Source organism: Schistocerca piceifrons, chromosome 9 (genome assembly GCF_021461385.2).
Source record: "Schistocerca piceifrons isolate TAMUIC-IGC-003096 chromosome 9, iqSchPice1.1, whole genome shotgun sequence".
NCBI lineage: Eukaryota > Metazoa > Arthropoda > Insecta > Orthoptera > Acrididae > Schistocerca > Schistocerca piceifrons.
Genome location: NC_060146.1, coordinates 184,087,147 through 184,113,690, shown reverse-complemented (window position 1 = coordinate 184,113,690; position 26,544 = coordinate 184,087,147). Strand labels below are relative to the sequence as shown.

Sequence of the window (26,544 nt, the reverse complement as noted above, 5' to 3'; positions counted from 1 at the left end):
CAAACCCTAACTTTTGCAGCTACCAGACTACGGCCCACCCACAAATCTGACTATGAGCGTGTATAGAGTGGCTCTGAAGAGTTCTACCCTCGAGGGAACTGAGAAGCGCTGCTGTGGGGTGTTTTGTTTATGGCACTGTCGAGCTGATGTAAAGTGCAAACAGTAAAATTAAACGTAAAGTAGATGTGCTCGACTGGTATAATCGTTCTAACAGTACAGTCCCAGGGAGAGTGGTCAGGGATTGCTGGTTGTAAAGGAAACATAGTTTAGAAACCACCACTTTAATTGATGCTTAAGTGACAGAAACCATAGCATTCCAGGTATGGTCTTAGAAGCATTTATAAATTTTCTTACAGTTTTGTGGCCAAGGATTTTCAGCTTGTGAGGATTAATGTTAATCACACACGCCTACCAACAGGAAAAGACAAGAGTACAGATGCACATGAACTATTATTGACAGACTTCAAGCATATGTGTCACTATATTCCTTCATTGTACAAACACTCCACAGACAGTGCTTTCACTTTGCATCAGAGCGCTATTTTTGTGTGCTATTTTGGTTGCAGATTAGCGCACACGCAGCTTCAGAGTAAAAGTTCATTATGAAAACAATTCCATAATTTGCGGATATGTCGTGTCTCCACAGTATCCTTTCTGACAGGGGTACAAGTCCCGCAGAATATGCAGAAGAACATATTTGAAGTTTGTGAGGACGGAGATGAGGTACTGGCGCATGCAAAGCTGTGAGGGCATACCTAGAATTGTGTGGATATTTCAATAGGTAAAGCACTTGTCGAAGAAAGGCAAAGGTTCCGGCACACAGTTTTAATCTCGCCAGAAATTTCACTGATCTTAATAAGCTCTAACAACAGATTTACTTATTTTAAGGTGGCGGATTGTTCAGAATTAGGGATATCTGTGTTGGGTGTGGTGGTGGTTGTGGTGGTGGTGATTGTTGACTGACTGATTGTTACTGATTGACTAAATATTTATTAACTCTGACTGACTGTAGCTTGCAAGTGACTGATGATGAGGATTGTGATTCATCAGAGATTTGATTGGAAATTGTAGTTATTTATCCAACATGAAATTCTTACCATATTGGTAGAGCTGCAATAACGTACAGACATTAATTACATGCTAAGTATCCATTTCAGAGGTGTTCAATGAAGTAAAGACAGCAAGTTCTAATAATAAATGGACAAGGATTGAGGTGCAGACACGTATTTATGAAACACAGACAGCAAGACAAAATAAAACGTAAGAACAAACAAACAGCTAGATAATACTCTTCATACTCTGCGGAAAGCCAATATTCTGTGGGTTTCATTAATGTTCTCTTAGCTGCAGCAGGGTCAGAAGTAGTCTGGTTATCTGGCAAGCTCCTGCAGACCGGCAGGTGTTGGTTCTGCCAGTCAGCACGCTGGCAAATTTCGTCACGACTGCTGAAGCCCAATTTCCTGAGGTTTACTTTGCACTGTGGTAACACCCCAGTTCTCAGTCTCTTCAGCGTCTACCATGCCCCGTAAGGCAGGCGTGATCCTGCGACTGGTTCCTCTCTGACATTCGCTCGGTGTGCGTCAGGCAGAGAATCTAGCCGAAGTTCCGCTCGTCTATTTCCAGGAGATGAATGAGCTGCTGTAATAATTCCATGCATGAAGCTCTTTCTTGATCTGAGTCTCGTATGTTGTGACTCGTGTCCAAACATGAACATGGGCTGTTTGCTATCAGCTTCCTGTTTTATATTCTCCACTTCTCCAGCTGCTTTCCAGAAAATACTTGATGGTGCTATAGTCATAATTTGGTACAGTTTACTGACAGGAGTCGGTCGTAGACAGACTGTTGCAAGTTGTCTAGTCTCGCTCAAAGCAGTATGAAACATTCGCAGAATATTTAACTGTGAAGAAACGTATTGCCAGGGCAGATGTTCGAAGAACTTTTGTTCGAACAACAGGTGTGTCTTGTAAATTTGCGGATGTAGTTAATTTGGGATCATAGTCACTGAAAGAGGTTTATTATTTATTGATGACTTAAAGCACTCCGTCTTCAGGCCACGAGTGGCTTCCCGGGACCATCCGACCGCCCTGTCATCCTCAGTGGAGGATGCAGATCGGAGGGGCATGGGGTCAGCCCACCGCTGTCCCGGTCGTTATGATGGTATTCTTGACCGAACCCGCTACTATTTGGTCGAGTAGCTCCTCAATTGGCATCACGAGGCTGAGTGCACCCAGGAAAATGGCAACAGCGCATGGCGGCCCAAATGGTCACCCATCGAAGTGCCGACCACGCCCGACAGCGCTTAACTTCGGCGATCTCACGGGAACCGGTGTATCCACTGAAGCAAGCCCGTTGTCATTGATGACTTAAAGGAGATTACAATTAAATTTTGATTTATAATTGATTGAGGATTGTGATAGAATGGAGATTGTGATTGGCTGAGGATTGTGATTGGCTGTGGATTGTGATTGGCTGTGGATGACTGAGTGGATATTATGACACACAGGTTATTGTGATTTATAGGTGAACTGATTAGTCAATGTGATTTGGAATTATGATTGATGTGGGACGATAACAGTGGATAATAATTGTGTTCAAGTAAAATAGGGACTGCCGGCCGCGTTGGTCGTGCGGTTCTGGCGCTGCAGTCCGGAACCGCGGGGCTGCTACGGTCGCAGGTTCGAATCCTGCCTCGGGCATGGGTGTGTGTGATGTCCTTAGGTTAGTTAGGTTTAAGTAGTTCTAAGTTCTAGGGGACTTATGACCTAAGGTGTTGAGTCCCATAGTGCTCAGAGCCATTTGAACCAAAATAGGGACTGTGATTCAAAACATTGCTCTGAGCACTATGGGACTTAACATCTGAGGTCATCAGTCCCCTAGAACTTAGAACTACTTAAACCTAACTAACCTAAGGACATCACACACATCCATGCCCGAGGCAGGATTGGAACCTGCGACCGTGGCGGTAGCGCGGTTCCAGACTGAAGCACCTAGAACCGCTCGGCCACAACGGCCGCCTGGACTGTGATTGGTTGGGATTATGGCTGATCACTGAAATGATTGGTTGGTGGTTATAACTGATGAGTGATGAATACTGATGGCATTATGAGTGATTTAGGGCTGTGACAGATTGGGGATTACAGCTGGTATGTGTGGGATGACTTTGGTGTGCCCTTGTCTTCAGGTGCGGCGAAACGACTCGTCTTCTTCGTCCACGACGGGCCCCACAGTGGCTCCTGCAGGCGCCGTTTCCTCGCCAGTGGGGGCGACACCACGCGACGTGGGGTCTCCGGGGGCGGCGACCGGGTCCGCGACGCACAGCCCGCCGCCTTCCGCCGCCCCCACGGCCGCGGCGCCGCCCCCGGTGACGCGCCAGGCGACGGTGGACTCCCTGCTGCCCTCGACGGGGGGCAGCAAGCGCGAGAAGCCGGGCCAGGCGGCCGCCAGGTTCACCATCTACAAGGTGAACCGCGCCAGCCGCAAGAAGCGCGACAAGTCCTCGGCCAGGAAAGAACGCAAGGCCACCAAGACGCTCGCCATCGTTCTCGGTGAGACTGCATTCGCACCTCGTCATCACAAACATCCACACGGAGTAGTCCGTGTCACGATAACTAACTATACCTCTGTAAGCATTGATAGTACACTGATAACATAGGTCTGCGACACAAATGTTGTTTCAGATTTATTGATTTTTAAAGTGTGTTCAACGCTGATTTCAGGAAAAATAGTGAAAAAATTCCATCACGTACAGTTATTTCACAAGCTGCTTGTCTAGTTTTAGCTTTTTTCGATATGTCAACACTCTATTGAGTTTGAATTTTGGTTTTTAGGATCTCCGTAAACTGTTATTTAGCCGTTTTCGTACTACACTACGGGCCATTAAAATTGCTACACCGAAGAAGAAATGCAGATGATAAACAGGTATTCATTGGACAAATATATTATGCTAGAACTGACATGTGATTACATTTTCACACATTTTGTGTGAACACATCCTGAGAAATCAGTACCCAGAACAATCACCTCTGGCAGTAATAACGGCCTTCATACGCCTGGGCATTGAGTCTAACAGAGCTTGGATGCCGTGTACAGGTACAGCTGCCCATGCAGCATCAACACCATACCACAATTCATCAACAGTAGTGACTGGCGTATTGTGACGAGCCAGTTGCTCGGCCACCATTGGCCAGACTTTTCAATTGGTGAAAGATCTGGAGAATGTGCTGGCCAAGGCAGCAGTCGAACATTTTCTGTATCCAGAAAGGCCCATACAGGACCAGCAACATGCGATCGTGCATTATCCTGCTGAAATGTAGGGTTTTGCTGGCATCGAATGAAGGGTAGAGCCACGGGTCGTAACACATCTGAAATGTACCGTCCACTGTTCAAAGTGCCGTCAATGCGAACAAGAGGTGACCGAGACGTGTAAGCAATGGCACCCCATACCATCACGCCGGGTGATATGCCAGTATGGCGATGACGAATACACGCTTCCAGTGTGCGTTCACCGCCATCTCGCCAAACACGGATGCGACCATCATGATGCTGTAAACACAACATGGATTCATCCGAAAAAATCACGTTTTGCCGTTCGTGCACCCAGGTTCGTCGTTGAGTACACCATTGCAGGCGCTCCTGTCTGTGATGCAGCGTCTACGGTAACCGCAGCCATGGTCTCCGAGCTGATATTCCACGCTGTTGCAAACGTCGTCGAACGGTTCGTGCAGATGCTTGTTGTCTTGCGACCGTCCCCATCTGTTGACTCAGGGATCGAGAAGCGGCTGCACGATCCGTTACAGCCATGCGGATAAGATGCCTGTCATCTCGAGTACTAGTGATACGAGGCCGTTGAGATCTAGCACGGCGTTCCGTATTATCCTCCTGAACCCAGCGATTCCATATTCTGCTAACAGTCATTGGATCTCGACCAACGCGAGCAGCAATGTCGTGATAAGATACTACAACTCGCGATAGGCTACAATCCGACCTTTATCAAAGTCGGTAACGTGATGGAACGCATTTCTCTTTCTTAAACGAGGCATCACAACGACGTTTCACCAGGCAACGCCGGTCAACTGCTATTTGAGTATGAGAAATCGGTTGGAAACTCGTTTCATGTCAGCACGTTGTAGGTGTCGCCACCGGCGCCAACCTTGTGTGAATGCTCTAAAAAGCTAATCATTTGCATATCACAGCGTCTTCTTTCTGTCGGTTAAATTTCGCATCTGTAGCACGTTATCTTCGTGCTGTATCAATTTTAATGGCCAGTAGTGTAATTTGAAACGGGACTCGTCCGACCAGGCAACATGTTACCAGTTATCAACAGTCCAATGGCGATGTTGACGGGCAGGGCGAGGCGTAAAATTTTGTGTTGTACAGCAATTTTAATGGCCAGTTGTGTAAATATACGTAAAATAAAGAGTAATTAGGAGAAACCAGCAGTACTTTCACGTCAGTGCCTGTCAGTCGCGCTGCCCCTTCCTCCGCCATCACCAAGCAGTGAGCTTCTGCTATTGTCCTTCAGCTCACAGTACCTCTTCACTCAGTACTGTTCACGTGTTGTTGTTACTAGCGCTTTAAAGTAGTGACTGTTTTCTTGTGTTGTGAAGTTGTTTTATGGACAATCGAAAATGGATACCAGAGGATGTTTAAACTAGCCACATTGCTTCTGCTACATTTCTGGTAACTATACCGTTAAAAAGCAACAAAGAAACATTTCTGATTTTGTTGAAAAAGTATATTTTGCCTATTTTGGTATAAAGTTAGGAGATCAAGGCAAGCCTTGGGCCCCACACAAAGTTTGTTCAGTGTGTGTTGCAGAACTGAGGCAATGGTTTCAACGTAAAAAGCAGTCCTTACGTTTTGGAATTCCAATGGTTTGGAGGAAGCCCAAAAATCATGGTGATGACTGCTATTTTTGTTCTTTTAACATACGAGGTTTCAGTTTGAAAAACAAAAAGGATATTTCTTACCCTAACATTCAATCAGCCATTCGCCTTGTTTCTCATGGACCTGAAGTACCAATACCCTCTCCTCCAGGTTGTTTGGATGACGTAGATGTTCACGAGCCACTGGCTCATCAAGATGACAGTGAAGAAGACAGATTGCTACGATCCTGGGACAACCGATCGCATTCCATTCTCACAATTCGAACTGAACGATTTAGTTAGAGACCTAGGCATTTCTAATGAATCGGCAGAGGTTTTCGGATCTAGGCTGAAAGATAAACATATGTCGGCTCCGGGCACATCCTTTTCTTGGTACCGATCGAGGGAAAAGGAGCCTGTATCTCTCTTCTCTCAAGAAGGTGACCTGGTGTTTTGCGGTGATGTTGCTGGACTTACGGCACGTTTCAAAATAGAATATGCTCCTGATGAGTGGAGACCTTTTATTGAATCTTCAAAAAGAAGCCTTAAACCAGTACTTCTACACAATGGCAATAAGTATGCTTCTATACCAGTTGGACACTTGGTTCACTTGAAAGAATGATGCGAAAACCTTGAACTGGTATTAAGAAAACTCTGCTATTCAGACCACAAATGGACATTATGTGGTGATTTAAGAGTGATTTCAATGCTGCTCGTGAGCTCTTGCTGTCTTCGGAATTGTGTGGATGATATTTTTTCGGATGTCTGGTAGTACATCACCAGTCTCATAGATTCTACACTCCAATTTGAGTATTCGTTTTATTTCCACGTTCACCCACTGAATTTAGAAGTTATTGTGGAATGAAACCTCTCCCTTCCACCTTATTTGATCTTCAGTCATGCGAAGCTCTGGCGACTCGTGTTTCTACTTCTGTCAAGTCATCATATAAATCCTTCTCTTCATACAGCCGCTCAATGTACTCTTTCCACCTATCCACTGTCTCTGTAGCATTTAGTAGTGTAATTCCCACTGCAAACTTAATTTTACAATCTTTACTTTGTATGTCGCTGAATGGTGATAGAATTCCATATTTTGCATAAATTCTCCCGACGATCAATCTCTTTATTTCTTTACATTTTTATGACGCCATTTCGCCTTCGCTTCCAGCATGTCCTGTTTATTTCATTCCTAAGTAACTTGTTTCTCTGTGTTCCAGAATTTGGCGGAACATTTTGTACTTGCTTTTCCCAACGATCAACTAAAGCATTTTTTCTGTTAGGCATGGTTTCTTCACAGTTACCTTCCTTGTACCTGTGTTTTCCGTTCCACCTTCTATGATTGACCTTTTTAAGGATCTTCATTCCCCTTCAACTGAACTGCCTACTTAGTTATTCACTGTTGCACCATCTGTAGCTTGAGAGAATTTCAAGACTATGTCTTCATTCTTTAGTACTTCCGTTTCCCACATATTTGCACATTGTTTCATTAGTCTCTTAAACTTTGGCCTACGCTTTACTATTGGTTTACATTGAGTACGCCATACAATCCAATATCTGATTTCGAAATCTTCACCGGTGCACCAGGTAATGTAACTGGAATCTTCCAGCATCTCCCTGCCTATTCAAATATCCCTCCTTCTCTTTTTATTCCTGAACAGAGTAAGCTCCATCACTAACAAAAATTTACTGCAGAACTCTATTATTCTTTTTCCTCTCTCATTTCTACTCCCAAGCCCATAACCATTCGAAACCCTTTCTTTTACTCCTACCATATATCAGTATTCCAATTTGTAAACTTCTCCCTCGACGTTCTGAATTACCATTTCAATACCACCATGTACTTTTTCCTTCGTTTTTTGCTTGAGACGTTCACATCTATAACTGAACTATTGTTGTTGATGGTTTGCTGCTAGTTCTGACGAGAAAAACCTATCACCGAACTGTTGACAGTAACTCACACTCTGCCCTACCTTTCTTTTCATAACGAATCCTACTGCCATAAATGATTTTCTCCTGCTGTTGGTTTTAGCCTATATTCGTGTGATCAAAGATCCTTGTTTTCTCTCCATTTCACTTTACTGATCCCCATTATATCCAAACTGACGTCTCTACATTTCGTCTCTCGGATTTTCAAGTTTCCCTACTATGATCAAACTTCTGTTTTTCCACGCCCCGATTCGGCGAATGTTACCTTTTTTATTTTTTGGATCGTTCATAGTTTCTTCATTCTTGGTAGTCCTTCCTGGAAATTCGAAGGCAAGCTAATGTGGAATCTTTTGCCAATGGAAAGATTATCATGATACTTTTTCAGATTCAGGGCATGTGCCCTGTGGATACACATTATGTTTTTTTTTTCTAATGATGTGCTTTTATATTGCCTTCTGCATTCTCAAGCATGTAGGTGACTGCTAATTTTTCCTTTGTTTGGAGGCTGTTTCCCATCCCAAACGTAAGACAGCGCCCTGAACCTTTGTCCTCTCTTCCAGCCTCTTTGACTAAATCGTTGGCTGAATGGGAGTGGTTTCTCATGTCGGAAGTCTTAGGCCGATATTGCTGATGATTTTTATTCAAAATTTAAACAGTGGCGAGGTTCAAACCCGGGACCCAGAACGTTTTGATCACTAGTTAAACACACTGCGTCTAGAACACGGGTACCCGATGTCATGGTACCAGACTTCAAATAGCGGGTTTTGTGTTGCTAGCATATAGGAAACACAATGCTCTGTTAATAATGCAAAACTGTCGTTCCACAATCGTCTCTAGGGCCCAAGACCTGTAGATTATTATATCGAGACAATGGAGACGCTCCAAGCAGATTAGGCCTATCAAAATAATGAAGATGCCAAAGATGCGTAATACAGCATCTCTGCAGAGTGTTAAGACTCGCTCATCATTCTTGTGCTTCGACTGTGGGTTATTCTTGCGTTGAAGGGAATTAATGCATATTAAGCTGCGCAAGAAATGCACAGACTGCAGAGCACTAGCTTTCCATCCCTCGGTTGCCATTCCTCCCCCTCCTCCCCCCGCCCCTCCCCTACAGGTCTGGGTCCATCCGATTCGACACAGCTCACAGTAAATTCACAATTGCAGTTCCGGCTCGGGCATTCATTAAATGAACCTTCTTTCAAAAAGTACTAAAAGTATTTGAAGATGAACATTTGAGAATATAGTAAATCGAAATGTAAATTCAGACAAGAACATACTCAGCACTGGAACTTGCAACCCGAATCAAAAGGGTAATTCTGTGATATTATGTAATCCCTCAAAGAAACTCAAGAATTCCGTAATTGGAGAACTTTCGAAGTAATCGAATAATAAGTTTCTGGACAAACTAGCCAAGTTGTGAATCGTATTTTGTTAACAGCAGAGATTCCTGGAGACCGGAAGACGAATTTTGATCCATCGACTCCACAAAGGAAGTATAAACTACTACAGAGACATTTTCCCTCCTCTGAGTACCTACAAAATCTTGCCAGAAGCATTATTAACCGAGCCACAGTAACAACTCGACCCTCTAATTCACGAATAGCAACGTGGTTTTAGAAAAAAAAGATCATATTCAGAGCAATTTCTCAAAGCAATAGTAATGTAGCGGAAAAGAAGCTCTAAGGATTTCGTGATTACTTTTGTTGACTTCAGAGAAGCGCATGTCAATCGATAGGAAATCTCTGTTTGCATTTCTCAACGAAATGGACTTATATAATAAAAGTACGAAGCTATACAATAACAAACCACCACTCTAAAGTGAGATTTAGTGGTAAGACATCGACTAGTTTTGAGATTCAAGCTAGAATTAGGTAGGGGGCGGATTCTTCCCATTGCTTTTTACCTGCTTTGGATAAAATCATGAGGGAATGTCATTAGGAGAAAGGCAAGTCAGTCAGTGTGTTAGACTAGGTCACAAAAGGAATAACCTAAAAGTAGACTGTCTAGCGGTGTCGGACGACCTAACTATTTTTTGACAATTCAATGGAAACATTTAGAGACTGGTAAAGTTGCAAAAAGATTAAGCTGAGGAAGCCACCTTACATATCTACTTTGAGGAAACCAAATTTATGAAACGTTAGGGCAACCCCTAAGATAATGAAAACTAAGTATGGAAAAACTGAAACCACTAAAGATTCAAGTACTTAGGAAAACTAACTGAACAAGGCATTTCGGAGAAATAAACCATTAAAAGAAAAGTTAATCAGATAAAAACAGTGTGCTACGTCAGTAAGGACGTACTGTATATGAAAGAAATCAATGCCCTTGATGCTAAACGTAGATAGTGCTATAATTCTCCACGAAGCGCTTTATGTAGCAGAGCGTTTACTTTTAAACAAAAAGGCGAGGATGGAAGCATTTGAAAGCAAAGAAAAAAATACTACGGTACAGTTTACAGTTTGGGACCAGTTAAAGAGCAAACACGATACAGATGACATCATAGTAATAGACTTTGTAGACATACAGAAAAAATTGCGGGCATAAACAGGAAAAGAAGAACAGTTTTCTGTGGCCACATCCTACGTGTTATTACCATGAGACGGACAAAAATATTCACTGATTACGGTAAATGAGATGTGGATAAAGCATGATGCAAAGAAGTTGGAAGAGAAGACAGAGAAGAATTAAAAACTACTCCACAAGATACAGAGAAACGATTGCAAGAAAGAAACTGAAAATTTCTAAGGTTTCCATGAAAAATTCTAAAAGAAGTCTGGACCCACTTTGACAGAAGAAAGAAGAGAGAAACTTTGGGAAATGATGAAATGTGGGCGAAGAGGGAGGAGAAACGTTTCCTATGCAGTCCAGAGTGGCTCATAGATAAAAAGCAAGAGGAAGAACAGTTGTGTGGAACACCCATTATCAAAGTTGATATGGACGAGCATCTTTCTTTAGAACTTGATATGGTGTAAGAAACGATTAGTCCGTACTATTTTGCTGCATTTAACGTTCACCGATATTGCGAATACAGAGATGTTAAACTGCTGTTTATTGGCTTTCCACTAGTGGACTGGTGAGAATGTATGTAATGTGATAACAGATGATTTAGTGAAAGGCTGCTTTTTGGATTTTAGTTGTGGTAGCAGTCGTATTCATCTTTGAATCGCTTTTATAAGGATATTGGATATACCATGATGTTACAATTTAAGAACATCAAGAATAAGATTGATCTGATGGAATGACAATTTCCTTGAGACATATGAGTCTCAACTTTATTTTCGATAATGACAGAAGCTGAGGAAATGAATTAAAATTTGTACCATGGACGGGAGTTGAACCAGGGTCTCCTGCTTACTATGTGGATGTGCTAACAACTACACAAGTGTAGAGCAAAATGAGGTGAAGGCGTGAAGTGAAGTCTGTGTTAGGGAAGGCAATGGGCAAAGCTAGTCTATGCAGCTGTATTACGTTGATGTAACTATTAGTGCATCTGCCTCGTACGTAGGAGACCTGGGTTCAAGTCCCGGCCATAGCATAAATTTTAATTCAGTTCTTCACCTTCTGTCATTATTAAAAATAAGATTGTTCAAATTTAAATACTTACAAATCTAGTTTGACATGCTGTAAGCGTAAGAGGGCTCAATGAGCAAGGCAAAGCATCCAAGTAAATATAAACCAAGAAATATTGTATTTTAACAGACATAAAAGTATTCACATAAAATCCACTAATACTGTTAATCTTCAGACGATTGAACAAAACGGTGATATCGACCGAATCTGAATTCTCAATAAATGACACATCTGGAAGTAATATGTCTGGTATTGACCATAAACACGGTTGATTGTGAACAAAATAGTATCTACGCTTTGAAACGACAGTTACAACAAGAAGTATTTGTGTCACAAGCAATTTTATGACAGCCTGTGTACCAGTTTACAATTGCGTGGTATCACAGAATGTTCCACAACACTGCTTACCAATCAAATAAAAACTTACTAAAAGAATGACCTTTAAATTTTCATTCAGTTCCCCAAAAGGACACACACACACACACACACATTTCAAAAAATACACAATTTTAGAAAGACGAAGATAGTTACAATGTTGCTTCAAGCAGTTCTTTTGGCCAAGCAAATACTGTTGATCAAGAGACAGCGCTCAACTTCGACCTAAGAATCCAACCGGTTGCACCCAGGTAGTCGCTCAGCGTAAATCAGATATAGACACCTCCCGGACAATCGATATAACTCTGTGCGTGGTGCTAGTAACTGCTAGTATTACCTCGCAAGAAAAAGGGTGTTTACGTTCAACAAATAATCAAATTATAAATGGTCATTAACCCCTCGCTCATGGAACTGAACAGAATAAGGCTACAAGCATAATTACACACTCGGATATCAACAAAGGGGCAAAAGAATAACCCCTCCAGTATTAACAGCAAAAAAAAAAAAAAAAACAAAAAGCATGAACAAACACACACCAAAATTTCAAAAAGGAGATAAGAAGATTCGCCCGCCAATCGCAGTTCAATTTCAAAACAACGCCCAGTGGCGTAACGGTAGCAGGGGCCCCACGCAGGCGGAAAATCAACAAGATTTGAAGGGATGCACGCGGTTGGTAAACGAACTTCAATTATATTCATTCACATTTTTCTGGGTTTGTGACCGCATTGTCAATATACACTCCTGGAAATTGAAATAAGAACACCGTGAATTCATTGTCCCAGGAAGGGGAAACTTTATTGACACATTCCTGGGGTCAGATACATCACATGATCACACTGACAGAACCACAGGCACATAGACACAGGCGACAGAGCATGCACAATGTCGGCACTAGTACAGTGTATATCCACCTTTCGCAGCAATGCAGGCTGCTATTCTCCCATGGAGACGATCATAGAGATGCTGGATGTAGTCCTGTGGAACGGCTTGCCATGCCATTTCCACCTGGCGCCTCAGTTGGACCAGCGTTCGTGCTGGACGTGCAGACCGCGTGAGACGACGCTTCATCCAGACCCAAACATGCTCAGTGGGGGACAGATCCGGAGATCTTGCTGGCCAGGGTAGTTGACTTACACCTTCTAGAGCACGTTGGGTGGCACGGGATACATGCGGACGTGCATTGTCCTGTTGGAACAGCAAGTTCCCTTGCCGGTCTAGGAATGGTAGAACGATGGGTTCGATGACGGTTTGGATGTACCGTGCACTATTCAGTGTCCCCTCGACGATCACCAGTGGTGTACAGCCAGTGTAGGAGATCGCTCCCCACATCATGATGCCGGGTGTTGGCCCTGTGTGCCTCGGTCGTATGCAGTCCTGATTGTGGCGCTCACCTGCACGGCGCCAAACACGCATACGACCATCATTGGCACCAAGGCAGAAGCGACTCTCATCGCTGAAGACGACACGTCTCCATTCGTCCCTCCATTCACGCCTGTCGCGACACCACTGGAGGCGGGCTGCACGATGTTGGGGCGTGAGCGGAAGACGGCCTAACGGTGTGCGGGACCGTAGCCCAGCTTCATGGAGACGGTTGCGAATGGTCCTCGCCGATACCCCAGGAGCAACAGTGTCCCTAATTTGCTGGGAAGTGGCGGTGCGGTCCCATACGGCACTGCGTAGGATCCTACGGTCTTGGCGTGCATCCGTGCGTCGCTGCGGTCTGGTCCCAGGTCGACGGGCACGTGCACCTTCCGCCGACCACTGGCGACAACATCGATGTACTGTGGAGACCTCACGCCCCACGTGTTGAGCAATTCGGCGGTACGTCCACCCGGCCTCCCGCATGCCCACTATACGCCCTCGCTCAAAGTCCGTCAACTGCACATACGGTTCACGTCCACGCTGTCGCGGCATGCTACCAGTGTTAAAGACTGCGATGGAGCTCCGTATGCCACGGCAAACTGGCTGACACTGACGGCGGCGGTGCACAAATGCTGCGCAGCTAGCGCCATTCGACGGCCAACACCGCGGTTCCTGGTGTGTCCGTGTGCCGTGCGTGTGATCATTGCTTGTACAGCCCTCTCGCAGTGTCCGGAGCAAGTATGGTGGGTCTGACACACCGGTGTCAATGTGTTCTTTTTTCCATTTCCAGGAGTGTATATAAAACTACCGACGCTTCGGTCCTTGTTGCAAGGTACCTTCTGCAGAGTGTTTCTGTTTAACAGTAAACAGAACACACTGAAGAAGGTACCTAGCAACAGGGACCGAAACGGCGGTAGTTTTATATACATTGACAATGCACTCACGAGCCTAGAAAATTTTTATTGAATGTGACAGTGGCCGCGGAAGCCTACGTTTCTACTAAACTTCAATTACATTAGCAGACAGTACGTTAAATACCATGAAATTGGCATGAATCCTGTTCTCCTAGTATTAACAACTTAACTAGCAGCTTTATACACTGTCAAGCGCGAGTGCCTTCTCCTCCTATAACGCGGCATTCCCGATATACAAGAAGCTAAAAACAAAGCTTGTCTTTAGAATGAAACCTTCACTCAACAGCGGAGCGTGCGCTGAAATGAAACTTCCTGGCAGATTAAAACTGTGTGCCGGACCGAGACTCGAACTCGGGACGTTTGCCTCTCGCGGGCAAGTGCTCTACCAAGTCTCAGTCCGGCAAAGTTATAATCTGGTAGGAAATTTCATATCAGCGCACACTCCGCTGTAGTGTGAAGGTTTCATTCTAGAAACATCCCCCAGGCTGTGGCTAAGCCATGTCTCCGCAATATCCTTTCTTCCAGGAGTGCTAGTTCTGCAAGGTTCGCAGGAGAGCTTTTGTGAAGTTTGGAAGGTAGGAGACGAGGTACTGGCAGAATTAAAGCTGTGAGGGCACGGCGTGCTTGGGTAGCTCTGTTGGTAGAGCACTTGCCCGCGAAAGACAAAGGTCCCGACTTTGAATCTCGGTCCGGCACACAGTTTTAATCTGCCAGGATGTTTCAAAGTGTGTCTTAATTACAGAAGATCACATATTTTCGCTGGTGTAAGTACGTGGAGGCCTCTTGAAGTCACACTCAACGTACCCACGACCGGGGCTTAAGCAACCAGGATGACCGAGCCAGTATTTTTAGAGTTCTAATAGCCGTGAAGGCTTGTAAGGCGCATAAGCAGACGGCGACGCACTGGGAAAGACAATAGAAAGGAACATTTGCCAAGCCTCACACTGTCGCCTAATTCACCCAACATATGTAAGGTCTCCTACCATAGTTATAATACGACATGCTTCCCTCTTAACCAAGACGTTGCAAGCACTGACTTCGACTCGAAGACGCGCCCCCAAGCGCAGAGAAATAGCACGACCAAAATGACAATAGGCCTTGCCTAAAGAGTCCTACTTGTTCCGCCTCCTTCTGCCGTCCTACTCACTCCTCACCCTGCTACTAGCTTACGTTAAAGCCGCACGCTCTCTGCTAGAGGCATAGTTGGCATGCGGGCCGCGCGGGATTAGCCGAGCGGTCTAGGGCGCTGCAGTCTTGGACTGTGCGGCTGGTCCCGGCGGAGGTTCGAGTCGGGGGGGTGGTGGTGGTTAGTGTTTAACGTCCCGCCGACAACGAGGTCATTAGAGACGGAGCGCAAGCTCGGGTTAGGGAAGGATTGGGAAGGAAATCGGCCGTACCCTTTCAAAGGAACCATCCCGGCATTTGCCTGAAACGATTTAGGGAAATCACGGAAAACCTAAATCAGGATGGCTGGAGACGGGATTGAACCGTCGTCCTCCCGAATGCGAGTCCAGTGTGCTAACCACTGCGCCACCTCGCTCGGTGAGGTTCGAGTCGTCCATCGGGCTTGGGTGTGTGTTTGTCCCTAGGGTAACTTAGGTTAAGTAGTGTGTAAGCTTTGGGACTGATGGCCTTAGCAGTTAAGTCCCATAAGATTTCACACACATTTGAAGGTTTTTGTGGCGTGCGGAAGACGTACTGCGACCTAACGAATCGATACGGCTCAAATTCTAAGTCCAAATGGACCCATAGATGATGGGTGCTCATTATCCCAATCACAAAAGTCAATAATCCGGAAGATACCACGTACTGGTACCAGAGTCCACAGTGGCCAATGTCGTTGACGCTGAGGGTCGTTGCTGATGTCTGGCTACTTCTTGTGGCTGCCAATGTGTGCCGTTCAAGTTAGTGCAGCGGCTGGAACTGGCTTACATCGCCGCGTGGCTGCCTAAATACTGCTCAATAGCAGCGTCGCCTACTTGCTGAAATGTGGCACAGCGGAAGCGAGCGGTGATGCATTCGCCGCGAGTCGTAACCCTGACATTGGCACTACTCACGAATCGATGGCTGCTTATCGTAGTGGCGGCTGCCGGAACTACTTCTGAAAACAACCTGTTGTTTGTCTCCTGGAATCCATGTTATGCAGGTGGACTACGTGTACCGATATGGCATTGGTAGCTGGCGGGAGCCTTACAGCATGAATTGTTTGGACATCTGCTTGAGGTAATATAGACAGATCTCGGAAGACCTAAATCAGAAATGGAGGATAAAGACAGCAGCCTCTAGTCTACCGAGTATAAGGTATGTCTTTTCAAAACAGCACATCCTCATTCGATGTATCCCTAGTGTCCAATACTGCCTCGAAAAGAAGTTATTTAGTAACCTAAAGAGGCTAATGCTATACTGTTAATTCATTGCTCCCTAGCAGACACTGCTCACACTAGACACCGTACCCTGGCTACCGCATAATGTATCACTATACGCACTATCAGCTGACATCGGAAACACAGTTACGACGTTTTGTTTCCATCTGCTTGCCTAAAAAAGTTAGACAGCATCCATCTACACTACTGGCCATTAGAATTGCTACACCAAGAAGAAATGTAGATGAAAACGGGTATTAATTGGACAAATATATTATACTAGAACTGACATGTGATTACATTTTCACGCAATCTGGGTGCATAGATCCTGAGAAATCAGTACCCAGAACAACCACCTCGCGCCGTAATAACGGCCTTGATACGCCCGTATATTGGGTCAGAGCTTGGATAGCGTATACAGGTACAGCTGCCCATGCAGCTTCAACACGATACCACAGTTCATCGAGAGTAGTGACTGGCGTATTGTGGAGAGCCAGTTTCTCGGCTACCATTGACCAGACGTTTTCAAGTGGTGAGAGATCTGGAGAATGTGCTGGCCAGGGCAGCAGTCAAACATTTTCTGTATCCCAAGAGACCCGTACGGGACCTGCAACAACCTGTCGTGCATTATCCTGCTGAAATGCAGGGTTTCGCAGGGATCGAATGAAGGGTAGAGCCACGGGTCGTAACACATCTGAAATGTAACGTCCACCGTTCAAAGAGCTGTCAGTGCGAACAAGAGGTGACCAAGACGTGTAACCAATGGCACCCCATACCATCACGCCGGGTGATACGCCAGTATGGCGATGAAGAATACACGCTTCCAATGTGCATGTCGCCAAACACGGATGCGACCATCATGATGCTGTAAAGAGAACCCGGATTCATCATAAAAAATGACGTTTTTCCATTCGTGCACCAAGGTTCCTCGTGGAGTACACCATCGCACGTGCTCCTCTCTGTGATGAAGCGTCTACGGTAACCGCAGCCATGGTCTCCGAGCTGATAGTCCATGCTGCTGCAAACGTCGTCGAACTGATCGTGCAGATGGTTGTCGTCTTGCAAACCCCCACCTGTTGACTCAGGGATCGAGATGTGGCTGCACGATCCGTTACAGCCATGCGGATAAGATGCCTGTCATCTCGACTGCTAGTGATACGAGACCGTTGGGATCCAGCACAGCGTTCCGTATTGCCCTATTGAACCAACCGATTCCATATTCTGCTAACAGTCATTGGATCTCGACCAACGCGAGCAGCAATGTCGCGATGCGATAAACCGCAATCGCGATAGGCTACAATCCGACCTTCATCAAAGTCGGAAACGTGATGGTACGCATTTCTTCTCCTTACACGAGGCATCACAACAACGTTTCACCAGGCAACGCCGGTCAACTGCTGTTTGTGTATGAGATATCGGTTGGAAACTTTCCTCTTGTCAGCACGTTGTAGGTGTCGCCACCGGCGCCAACCTTGTGTGAATGCTCTGAAGAGCTAATCATTTGCATATCACAGCATCTTCATCTTGTTGGTTAAATTTCGCGTCTGTAGCACGTCATCTTCGTGGAGTAGCAATTGTAATGGCCAGTATAATGAGTGAGATGTTGAGAGAAAGACGATAAGGTTGCTAGTATTATACATAGTAGAGATTTGCGAGGCAGTTTCTGCAGGAAATAAAGGGAAAGAGTCATAGTACAAAAGTGTCATGTTAAACGAGAGATGTATATGACCGTTTTTATTATCATTCATTCCTGTTACAGCTACTATCTAACCCCTGCTCTATATTTTTTAGTAATACTTCGATGTTGAGAAATTATGGGTCTACAGTAATTTTTACCTGCATTTCCAAATAAGTTCATTTCAGTAATCTCCTTAATTTCCTTTCGCAATGTATTACATAATTCTGTTTCTTGTTTGGTGAAAGCTGTGTTATGTTTCTTCTTTCTTAATATCAGTCCCGTAATTTTAGTGTTGTTCCATTTTCAGGGAAAAACATGCCTATGTACCAGTTATCAAATTTATTTTTGATGTGTGTAACTGACTTATAAATGTGATTTGAGACTTTCTCGGCGTATTCCATTCGTGAAATCTTCTCGGGTGATCAGCCGAGTAAAGGCGTCGTCTTCTCGCAACGTTTGGAGGGGTTTCGTACCCATCATCTTCGCTTGAAGATTTCACGGACTTATAAATGTACTCACATATGATTGAAATTGCCAGTGTTTTGAACAGATCTAGGGAATGATCTCGATTACTGTTTTTTGTTTCTGTTTTTTATGGCATTCTTCTGTAGCTTGGAATCCCTGTAGATATTTTGTGCATTTGTTCCACGAAAAGAATTCCATTGTTCTGAACTGAATGTACGCATGAATAGCATATAACTAAACGACACTATCTCTTATATAGTGGTGACAGGTCTCTAACCTCCTGATAACGTTCTGTTTGCAAGTCATTTTTTGTGTTCCGACCACATAAACTGAAAATTAATATTCATTCGCAGAAATTTTGTCTGTGATACGCAGTCGGCAAACAAGGATGGAGCTTCACGAATGATCAAATATATGTTCATACACTGGGTGACGTTGGTTTCAAGGACAGTGTTTGGAACAAAGCTGAAGGGGACTACGATGGTTTTTCAGCAGGGCACGCGATGGTGTGGCTCTACATCAACATCTACAATCGTGTGGCAGTACCATTCGGTAGTACGCAGGCAGGAAACCTAATAATAAAACAGAAAACCTAATAATAAAACAGAAAATTAGCAGCCAATAAAGACTGGTTGGGTGAAAAACAGATTCGAGAAATATATTAACAAACAGACGCTGAAAATGGAAAGAAGGCTGTATTAAGGAACTTACTAGAATTTTAAACTTAAAAGTCATGTGGCTGTAACACACTGCCGAGATCCAGTGGAATCCTCAGCATGCTAGGAGTCAAGGAACCAATTGGGAAGCGACATCAATCGAGCATTGCATAAGAAATAAATCCTGCCGGTTAACGAGACTCAGTATGTTAGGAAGCGTCCTTGTATAGCTGATTTATACAAAATGCCAGAACATAAATAAATTTGTAAAACGAAATAACCTTGATGGAAAATAAAAGCCATTAAATACAGGCAGTAATCATCGACTTAGAATAATGATGAACAGTTTTCGTTAAAGAAGGTGTGATGCGTAAAGGGGATCTCAAGAAGAAGGGGGGTGGGGATGAATGAAAATAAAAAAGTGACTGGATAATAGGGAAGGAGGAGTGGACCAATGAACCAAACGTAAGTTGTGGATGGGGAGTGGGTGGAGGTGGGTGTGAGAGAAGGATGTAAGAAATGAAGCGAAAATATTTAATATAACATTAAATATGTGAATAAAGCTAAACAGACAAGAAATGAGATATTTCAATCTTTACGCAAATTTCGACTACCTATATAGGCCTACTTATTTTTATTCAAATTTTTACTGTTTCGATCTTATATGTTTATGTTACATATTTGTGCTCTATTTCCTATTCCCTTCTGTCCCACCCTCTTTCACCCTCCCTCCACTTACGTTTGATTCGTTAGTTAACTCTTCCATGTTATCCAATCACTGTTTTTATTTTTCTCCACCCTCTATCTTCTCTAGATTTCCTTTGCATTTTTCACATTCCTTAACTAAAGGTTTTTCATCATTATTGTCGGTATTTAATATATTTCATATATTATCATGAGTATTTCACGTTCCAGGTTTCATTATATTTTGGTATCTTTGTATTCATCATCTGTGTAAAGACACCTTCCAGATTTCTGTGTCTCGTTCATTCGTAGGATATATTGGTTATGTCATGCTCACATGGTGTCTCTGACGTTTCCAGTTGGTCCATCGCCCATGTGTGCTCAGTGTTCCATTAACACAACTTTCCTGCTCCCTGTTAAAAGCGACTGCGAGAAAGAAAACACAACTTATTGCTGAGTATACAATTTTTGTTGAAAACTAGGTATAAGGGGAGAGAATTCATATACGAGAAAGAATTTGTGTAATGGTTTAAATGCACTGCTATCGAAGTTAAACTTACTCCGACCAAGGAAACTAAACTGTACTTTTTCTTACCCCGTCACTGTATTATCTTCCTCGCAATCGGTTTTAACAGAAAACATGAAAATTGTTTAAAAAATACATAGGCAATGTTCATTTGAATATTTGTTACAGTGTCGTGTAAAAATTAGCTGCAGATCAGTCAACAACTTTTCGACATTTTTTTAACAGTGAGAGAGAGAGGAAGTATTGTTAGAAAAATGTCGAAAAGTTGTTGACTGATTTGCAGCTAATTTTTACACGACACTGTAACAAATATTCAGATGAACATTGCCTACGTATATATCTTTATTAGAGAAATGTGAAAAGCTTGAAGTAAATCGGTTGACAACTCTGCGAGATATTTCCTAAGAACGCTTTCAGTTTGTATGCTGTATATTTACATGTTAGCAAAATACAGTGGAAGTTCTTTGTATGTGAATCATCCCCATGCATCAATTAGCTAACATACAAGATTGTTGATTGGTTCACTGACATCCTTCTCATAATGGGGAACAGCATTATATTCCATCTGGGTCTTTATTAGACAATCTTGTAAAAATGTGAGGTAAATCAGTCAAGAACTTTTTGAGATCTTTAGTAACAATGCTATATATGAAGACCAAATTGCTTTTTAATATTGTTACGAAAAATCTCGAAACTTTCTTGACTGACTTACTTTATACACACACACACACACACACACACACACACACATACACACACACATACACACACACAATCACATTAACTGTGGAATTAATCAACAGCGTGTGGCATATAATTAGCATGATAGTGGACATAATCAAAGTGTTGTTAATCAGTGTGACAGTGGAGAATTCCATGATAATGGAGGTTATCAATATGATGATGCAGATATTTAATATGATGCTGGAGATAATCAACGTGATGTTTTAGGTAGTCAATATGATGGTGGACATCATCAGTTGGCGATGAAATTATTCATTAAGATGGATAAGAAAATTATGATGGTCTAGATCATTGTGAACATGAAGATGATTCTGGCTATCTGTGCTAGTCAATTGTGGACATGGCAGAGCGGCTGGTCAAATACTTAACAATGAAATTCGCTAAACAGCTGTGCAATTGACATGTTCTTTTATTTTATTTTCGCTACCAGTTCTGGCAATTCATTATGCCTCGTTCAGACCCAATACGCGCCTCTGAAAAATAATCGGTATTGGCATTCTGGAGCCATATGTTTCCGGATGTCGTGAATTCGTAGCTCAAGTGCCTCCTTCGAAGAGATGAATGCAACTGAGTCCATCTGCAATCATCTCTTCGAAGGAGGCACTTGAGCTGCGAATTCACGACATCCGGAAACATATGGCTCCAGAATTCCAACACCGATTAAATTAGATTAGATTAGTACTTGTTCCATAGATCATGAATACGACACTTCGTAATGGTGTGGAACGTGTCAGGTTAATAAAAAGTGTCTATACAAGATATCATATTACACAAAATATTACATGACACTTATTTGCTGTAACATGTGGCAATATATCACAGATTTACTTCAACATGGAGAAAGGCCTTAAATTTTTGCTGTAGCATGTAGGAGAACTTGCTATGTTTGGCAGTAGCATGGAGAATAACAACTTGCAATTTCACTAAAACATGGAGCGAATTGCTGCATAGATGGCAAATTGTTATAGTTACCTGCAATATGGGGCATCTTTTTACAGTTTTGCATTAACGTGGTGTACCTGACACCTCTCCTAATATGTGACACCCCCTCCCCCATCAGTAGCTCTCTGACATCCTCAGCATCTGACTACCACTGCACACAGACCCCGTCAGCTACTGATGTCACAGTTAAGTTTCCAAGGTTCAGTGACTGAGTTCTGCCATCATGTAGTGGCATGCGCACTTCAACACTTTAAGCTATAGCATATACACTGTCAGTTTCTAGTTTTATATTATACGGCAATTCGGAATGGCTATGTGTTTGTATCAAATATCATTGCCCCGTCTACACAGCATTATCAGCAGAAGATGAATGTTTTGTACTGCAAGACAAAATTAATACCCTAGCATGCAGTCTGTATAATTGTGTGTGTAGCCAAAACCATAGCAACTGTCATTCCTTACCTACATCAACGCGTGTTACAATTCCTCACTGTCCCACCTCATTGAAGTGTCATGTTTTACACTATATGACAGCAGATGATGATACTGTTTCACTGACCTTCACATAGATTTTACAGATGAGAGTTTTACGAATTTAGACATGGGAATAACATTGGTTTCCCACCTCGATAGCTGAGTGGTTTGCACGTCTGACTGCCATGTGTGGGATTCAGGTTGGATTCCTAGTAGAGACATGGAGGTGTGGGAGGTGTGGAATGGGGGACTGAGCCTCACGAGGCAAACAGAGCAGTTACTTGATCCAGTAGCAGCTGCCCTAAGGTCAAGAAGCCTGACAACGGCCACCAGAGTGCTCTGCTGACTACGTCACCCTATACACTGCATGCAATACACTATTCGTGGAGGGTGACACAGCAGTTGGTTGGGCCTCACTGACCTTTCTAGGACCAGGATACAAAACAATAACACTATTTACTTTCTAAATTCTTGTCGACATGTGCATTTTAAAGTGAAGCTGGACCAGCAGCAGTGCTGAAGTGACTTTTGCAGTGTAATGGAAACAATTTTTTATGAATTTAATGAAGTTAGTGTGTGGTATTAATGAATGGTACGAAGGTAAAAACCAACATCTATTCAGCATGTAACATATTACTATGTTTACGACGTTGCTCATTGAGCCATATACGTTATCTCGCATTTTTAGCTGCTTCTCTCACACAAATAATGATAAAAATTCAGAAATTCAGAGTCGCCACCAGCTCAAGCCCTTCCCAACCATTTAGAAAAAAACGGAGCTGGAAAATTATTAGTTTCATTACTTTAATAATTTAATTACAAGTACGCAAATTTATTTAAGCAGCCAGATAAATAGCACTCCATGTCGTGCATGAAGCAGCTTGATTAATTCAGGAATGGAAATCAGAGTAGGGGGGTAAGATCGACACCAAAGAATTTATTTTTCACGTAAATTATTTATTGTAGCTAAATATTTGGTTGCACATCCTAACTACACATAACTGGTGCGTGACTCGAAATATTTAAGTAAGAATTACGTGAGAATGAAACAGAGCACAATTTAACTACAGCAAGAAACGGAAAACACAGGAAACGGGGATGGGAGACAATGATACTATCATCTCCTTTGCATTCGTACCATACAAATATCTCAGTGAGATTCGCATTACGATTCTATGCATGCACTATGCTGGACAGAGGTTTAACCAGTGCACGAGGTTGTGTAATTATTCAACATACTAACTGCGTCTGCTGCTTGCAAACGGCCGAACTAGAGCACGTGGTGCATTCCGAATAAAGCTGTTGTGCTGCTTTGTAGAAAGCACCCGAAAGAACCGACATTCTTGCCGAAATTATAGCTCATTAAACAAGAAAACTGTTAAAAGAAAGCCTATTTCGGTGCCAAGGTGAAGCAGAAGGGTCATCGATTAGCGAACACGTGGCACAAAATGGACACACAAAGACAAAAGCAACTTCCACAAAATATAAGATTAAAATCATTAAAACTCATACTCGCTTCAAACGCTTTAGTTAAGCTGAAGTTATTAAGTATTTCACGACTTAAACATAACGAAGTCCTATCTCAACCTGCTTCCTATCACCTGAAACCCCTCTTAAGAGCTACGATCCGTACTCACCAAACGTTCACCGAAGAGTGCTCCTTTCTCTTACCTAGCTCCTCGTGCAGCGGAATCTACCAGAGGGGTAGCCCTCCGTCACCAATATCACACACAAAAACAGCCTTCGACACAGTCCTCGACTAAGATGGATAAACCTCTCTGTTCAGGTATTGGAAACCTAAGTTGGTCATCCTGTACTCTCATTCGAACGAGAAGCAACATCGTCTGCTCACAGCAGACGATGACAGCGTTTCCCACCAAACAAAACCTAAACCCCACACTAAAACACACACATAATAATCAATAGGCTTTATTTCAGTGCTCAGTCTTTCTGGAAGAGTTCATGAATTGAGCTAAAATTAGGCAGTAAAGTGAATAAGTTGTACCGAATGCGACAAGCGTCTTATGAAACGACTTCACAGAGACGTTTCAAGCAACTACGAGTGTTTCAGTAGCGCTATTAGCTACATGTATTTTAATAAGTTTTGCAGATAATTATGGTATGAAAATATTAAATTTGACGGTCTATTGTGCGTGCAAAGTGTGATACAGTACCTGAACTTAGATTGTCAAGAAGTGTTGCTTAAACTGTACGTTTTATCAGTAGTACGAGTACGCAAACCATGCCTATTTTTCAATGTTATAGAACAATTAAGTTACAACAGTAGTTTCACATGTGTGTACTTGATATCATTACTTAATATGATAGATAATTTTGTTTCCGTTGCAGAGGTTGTATTTTCAGAGGTGCATATTGTGCCCGAAAGTGGCATAATGAATTGCCGAAACTGGTAGCGAAAATAAAATCTCAATTGCATGGCTGTTTGGCGAATTTCATTGTTAGATGTTAAAAATTCTGGCTACAGCGATGATGATAATGGTAATACAGATTTTATTGGCTAGTGAAGTGCAGTTGTTGTTGCTGATTATGACGGGACAGAGTCGATGGCACGGTGTCCCACTATCTGCTGGTTTCGCAGGCGTCTTCCTGGTGTGCTGGGTGCCGTTCTTCACGTGCAACATCATGGACGCGCTGTGCACGAAGCTGTCGGGCGACTGCTCTCCCGGCGTCACCGCCTTCATTCTCACCACGTGGCTGGGCTACATGAACAGCTTCGTCAACCCCGTCATCTACACCATCTTCAACCCTGAGTTCCGGAAGGCCTTCAAGAAGATCATGGCCATCGACACGTAGCGCAGCTGGTCCACGTTCGCGTCGGTGTCGCCCGCCGACGTCGAACTGTGAAAAACCGTGTGGGGTCGGACTAGGGCCCTGCCGCACGCTCTGGTCATACTAGGATGTATGTGCGACTCTCGCAGACAGTGATGGGTGTGCCGGACATGGCCTACTGCTAGAATTAGACGCCTGTTTTAGACCACTAAGGTTTGTGTTTGTTGTCTGTAATTGTGAGTGTTGTGCACTAGATCACTGTACAGTTCTGCTGTTATTGTTGCTATAGCCTCCAAAACGAAAGAACTGCTTGCAGCAGTGCTACGAAGAAACACTTATCGAGACATCAAACGTAACTGAGACCCTATACGGATGTGCAGCACACATATGCACGCACACACACACACACACACACACACACACACACACACACATACACACACACCAACCATTCACGCATAGTGGGCTACAACTTCTCCAACTGATAAAGACCATGATTGAGATTTCCCATCATGAATTCATCGTCCACAGTTTTTCTTAGCAGTATGTGGCGATTTGGACCATGTACCCTAGATGATCCTTTGTGGCAGAGATTTTTCAAGCACTGTACACTAAGATTTCCAGATTTGTATATATGGTTCTCGGGCGTGACGTCGGATGTCATAGTGAAAACTCCACAATATTTCACCAGCGCCACTGGCCGACATCTTCAGGTGCAACGAACACACTGCTAAGGCATGAACGGAGTTCCCTATTTATGCCAGTCTTAGGCAGGAAGTGCGCATGCGTGGAAGGCGCCAAATTCGATGGCCAATAGGGACGATATCAACCGATAGCTGGAAGGACAGCAACGCCACCTACGGGATGAAGAACCAAGGACTTCGGCGCACGCGCGGAGGCTGCCGCCGCTGCTCTGCGCTGCCATCGGCCGCCCCAGCGACCTCTGTCGGAAGCCGCAAGCAAAAATGCGCGTCCGCGTAAGGCGCGTGACTATCCACCCGATGTCAACAGAACATTTATGTTGCTGGCGAATCGTCATCCGTCGTATGACCAATAGTACTCCTGCTCGATGCGACTTCAGTATGGCCACTGCTGGATCCCAAGCAACAGACCAAAACTCTCGCGTCAACGAGTTCGTACTGGGACAGTGTTGTTAAGCAAGCAGTGGAAATACATAGCTCGACGAATCTTGTAAACAGAGACACGGGTTT

At 43.6% G+C, this 26,544-nt stretch overlaps 1 protein-coding gene across 1 annotated transcript in view; it reads left to right on the top strand.

The window, feature by feature from the left end:
• Positions 1-25,564, top strand: part of LOC124717306 (dopamine D2-like receptor) — a 168,887-nt gene extending 143,323 nt beyond the window's left edge. Inside the window, exons 6-7 of the mRNA XM_047244132.1 lie at positions 3,445-3,545; positions 25,143-25,564. Coding sequence (XP_047100088.1) covers positions 3,445-3,545; positions 25,143-25,357 — 316 coding nt within the window. The 3' untranslated portion in view covers positions 25,358-25,564. The remainder of the gene's footprint in view (positions 1-3,444; positions 3,546-25,142) is intronic.
• Positions 25,565-26,544: the final 980 nt, after the last annotated feature.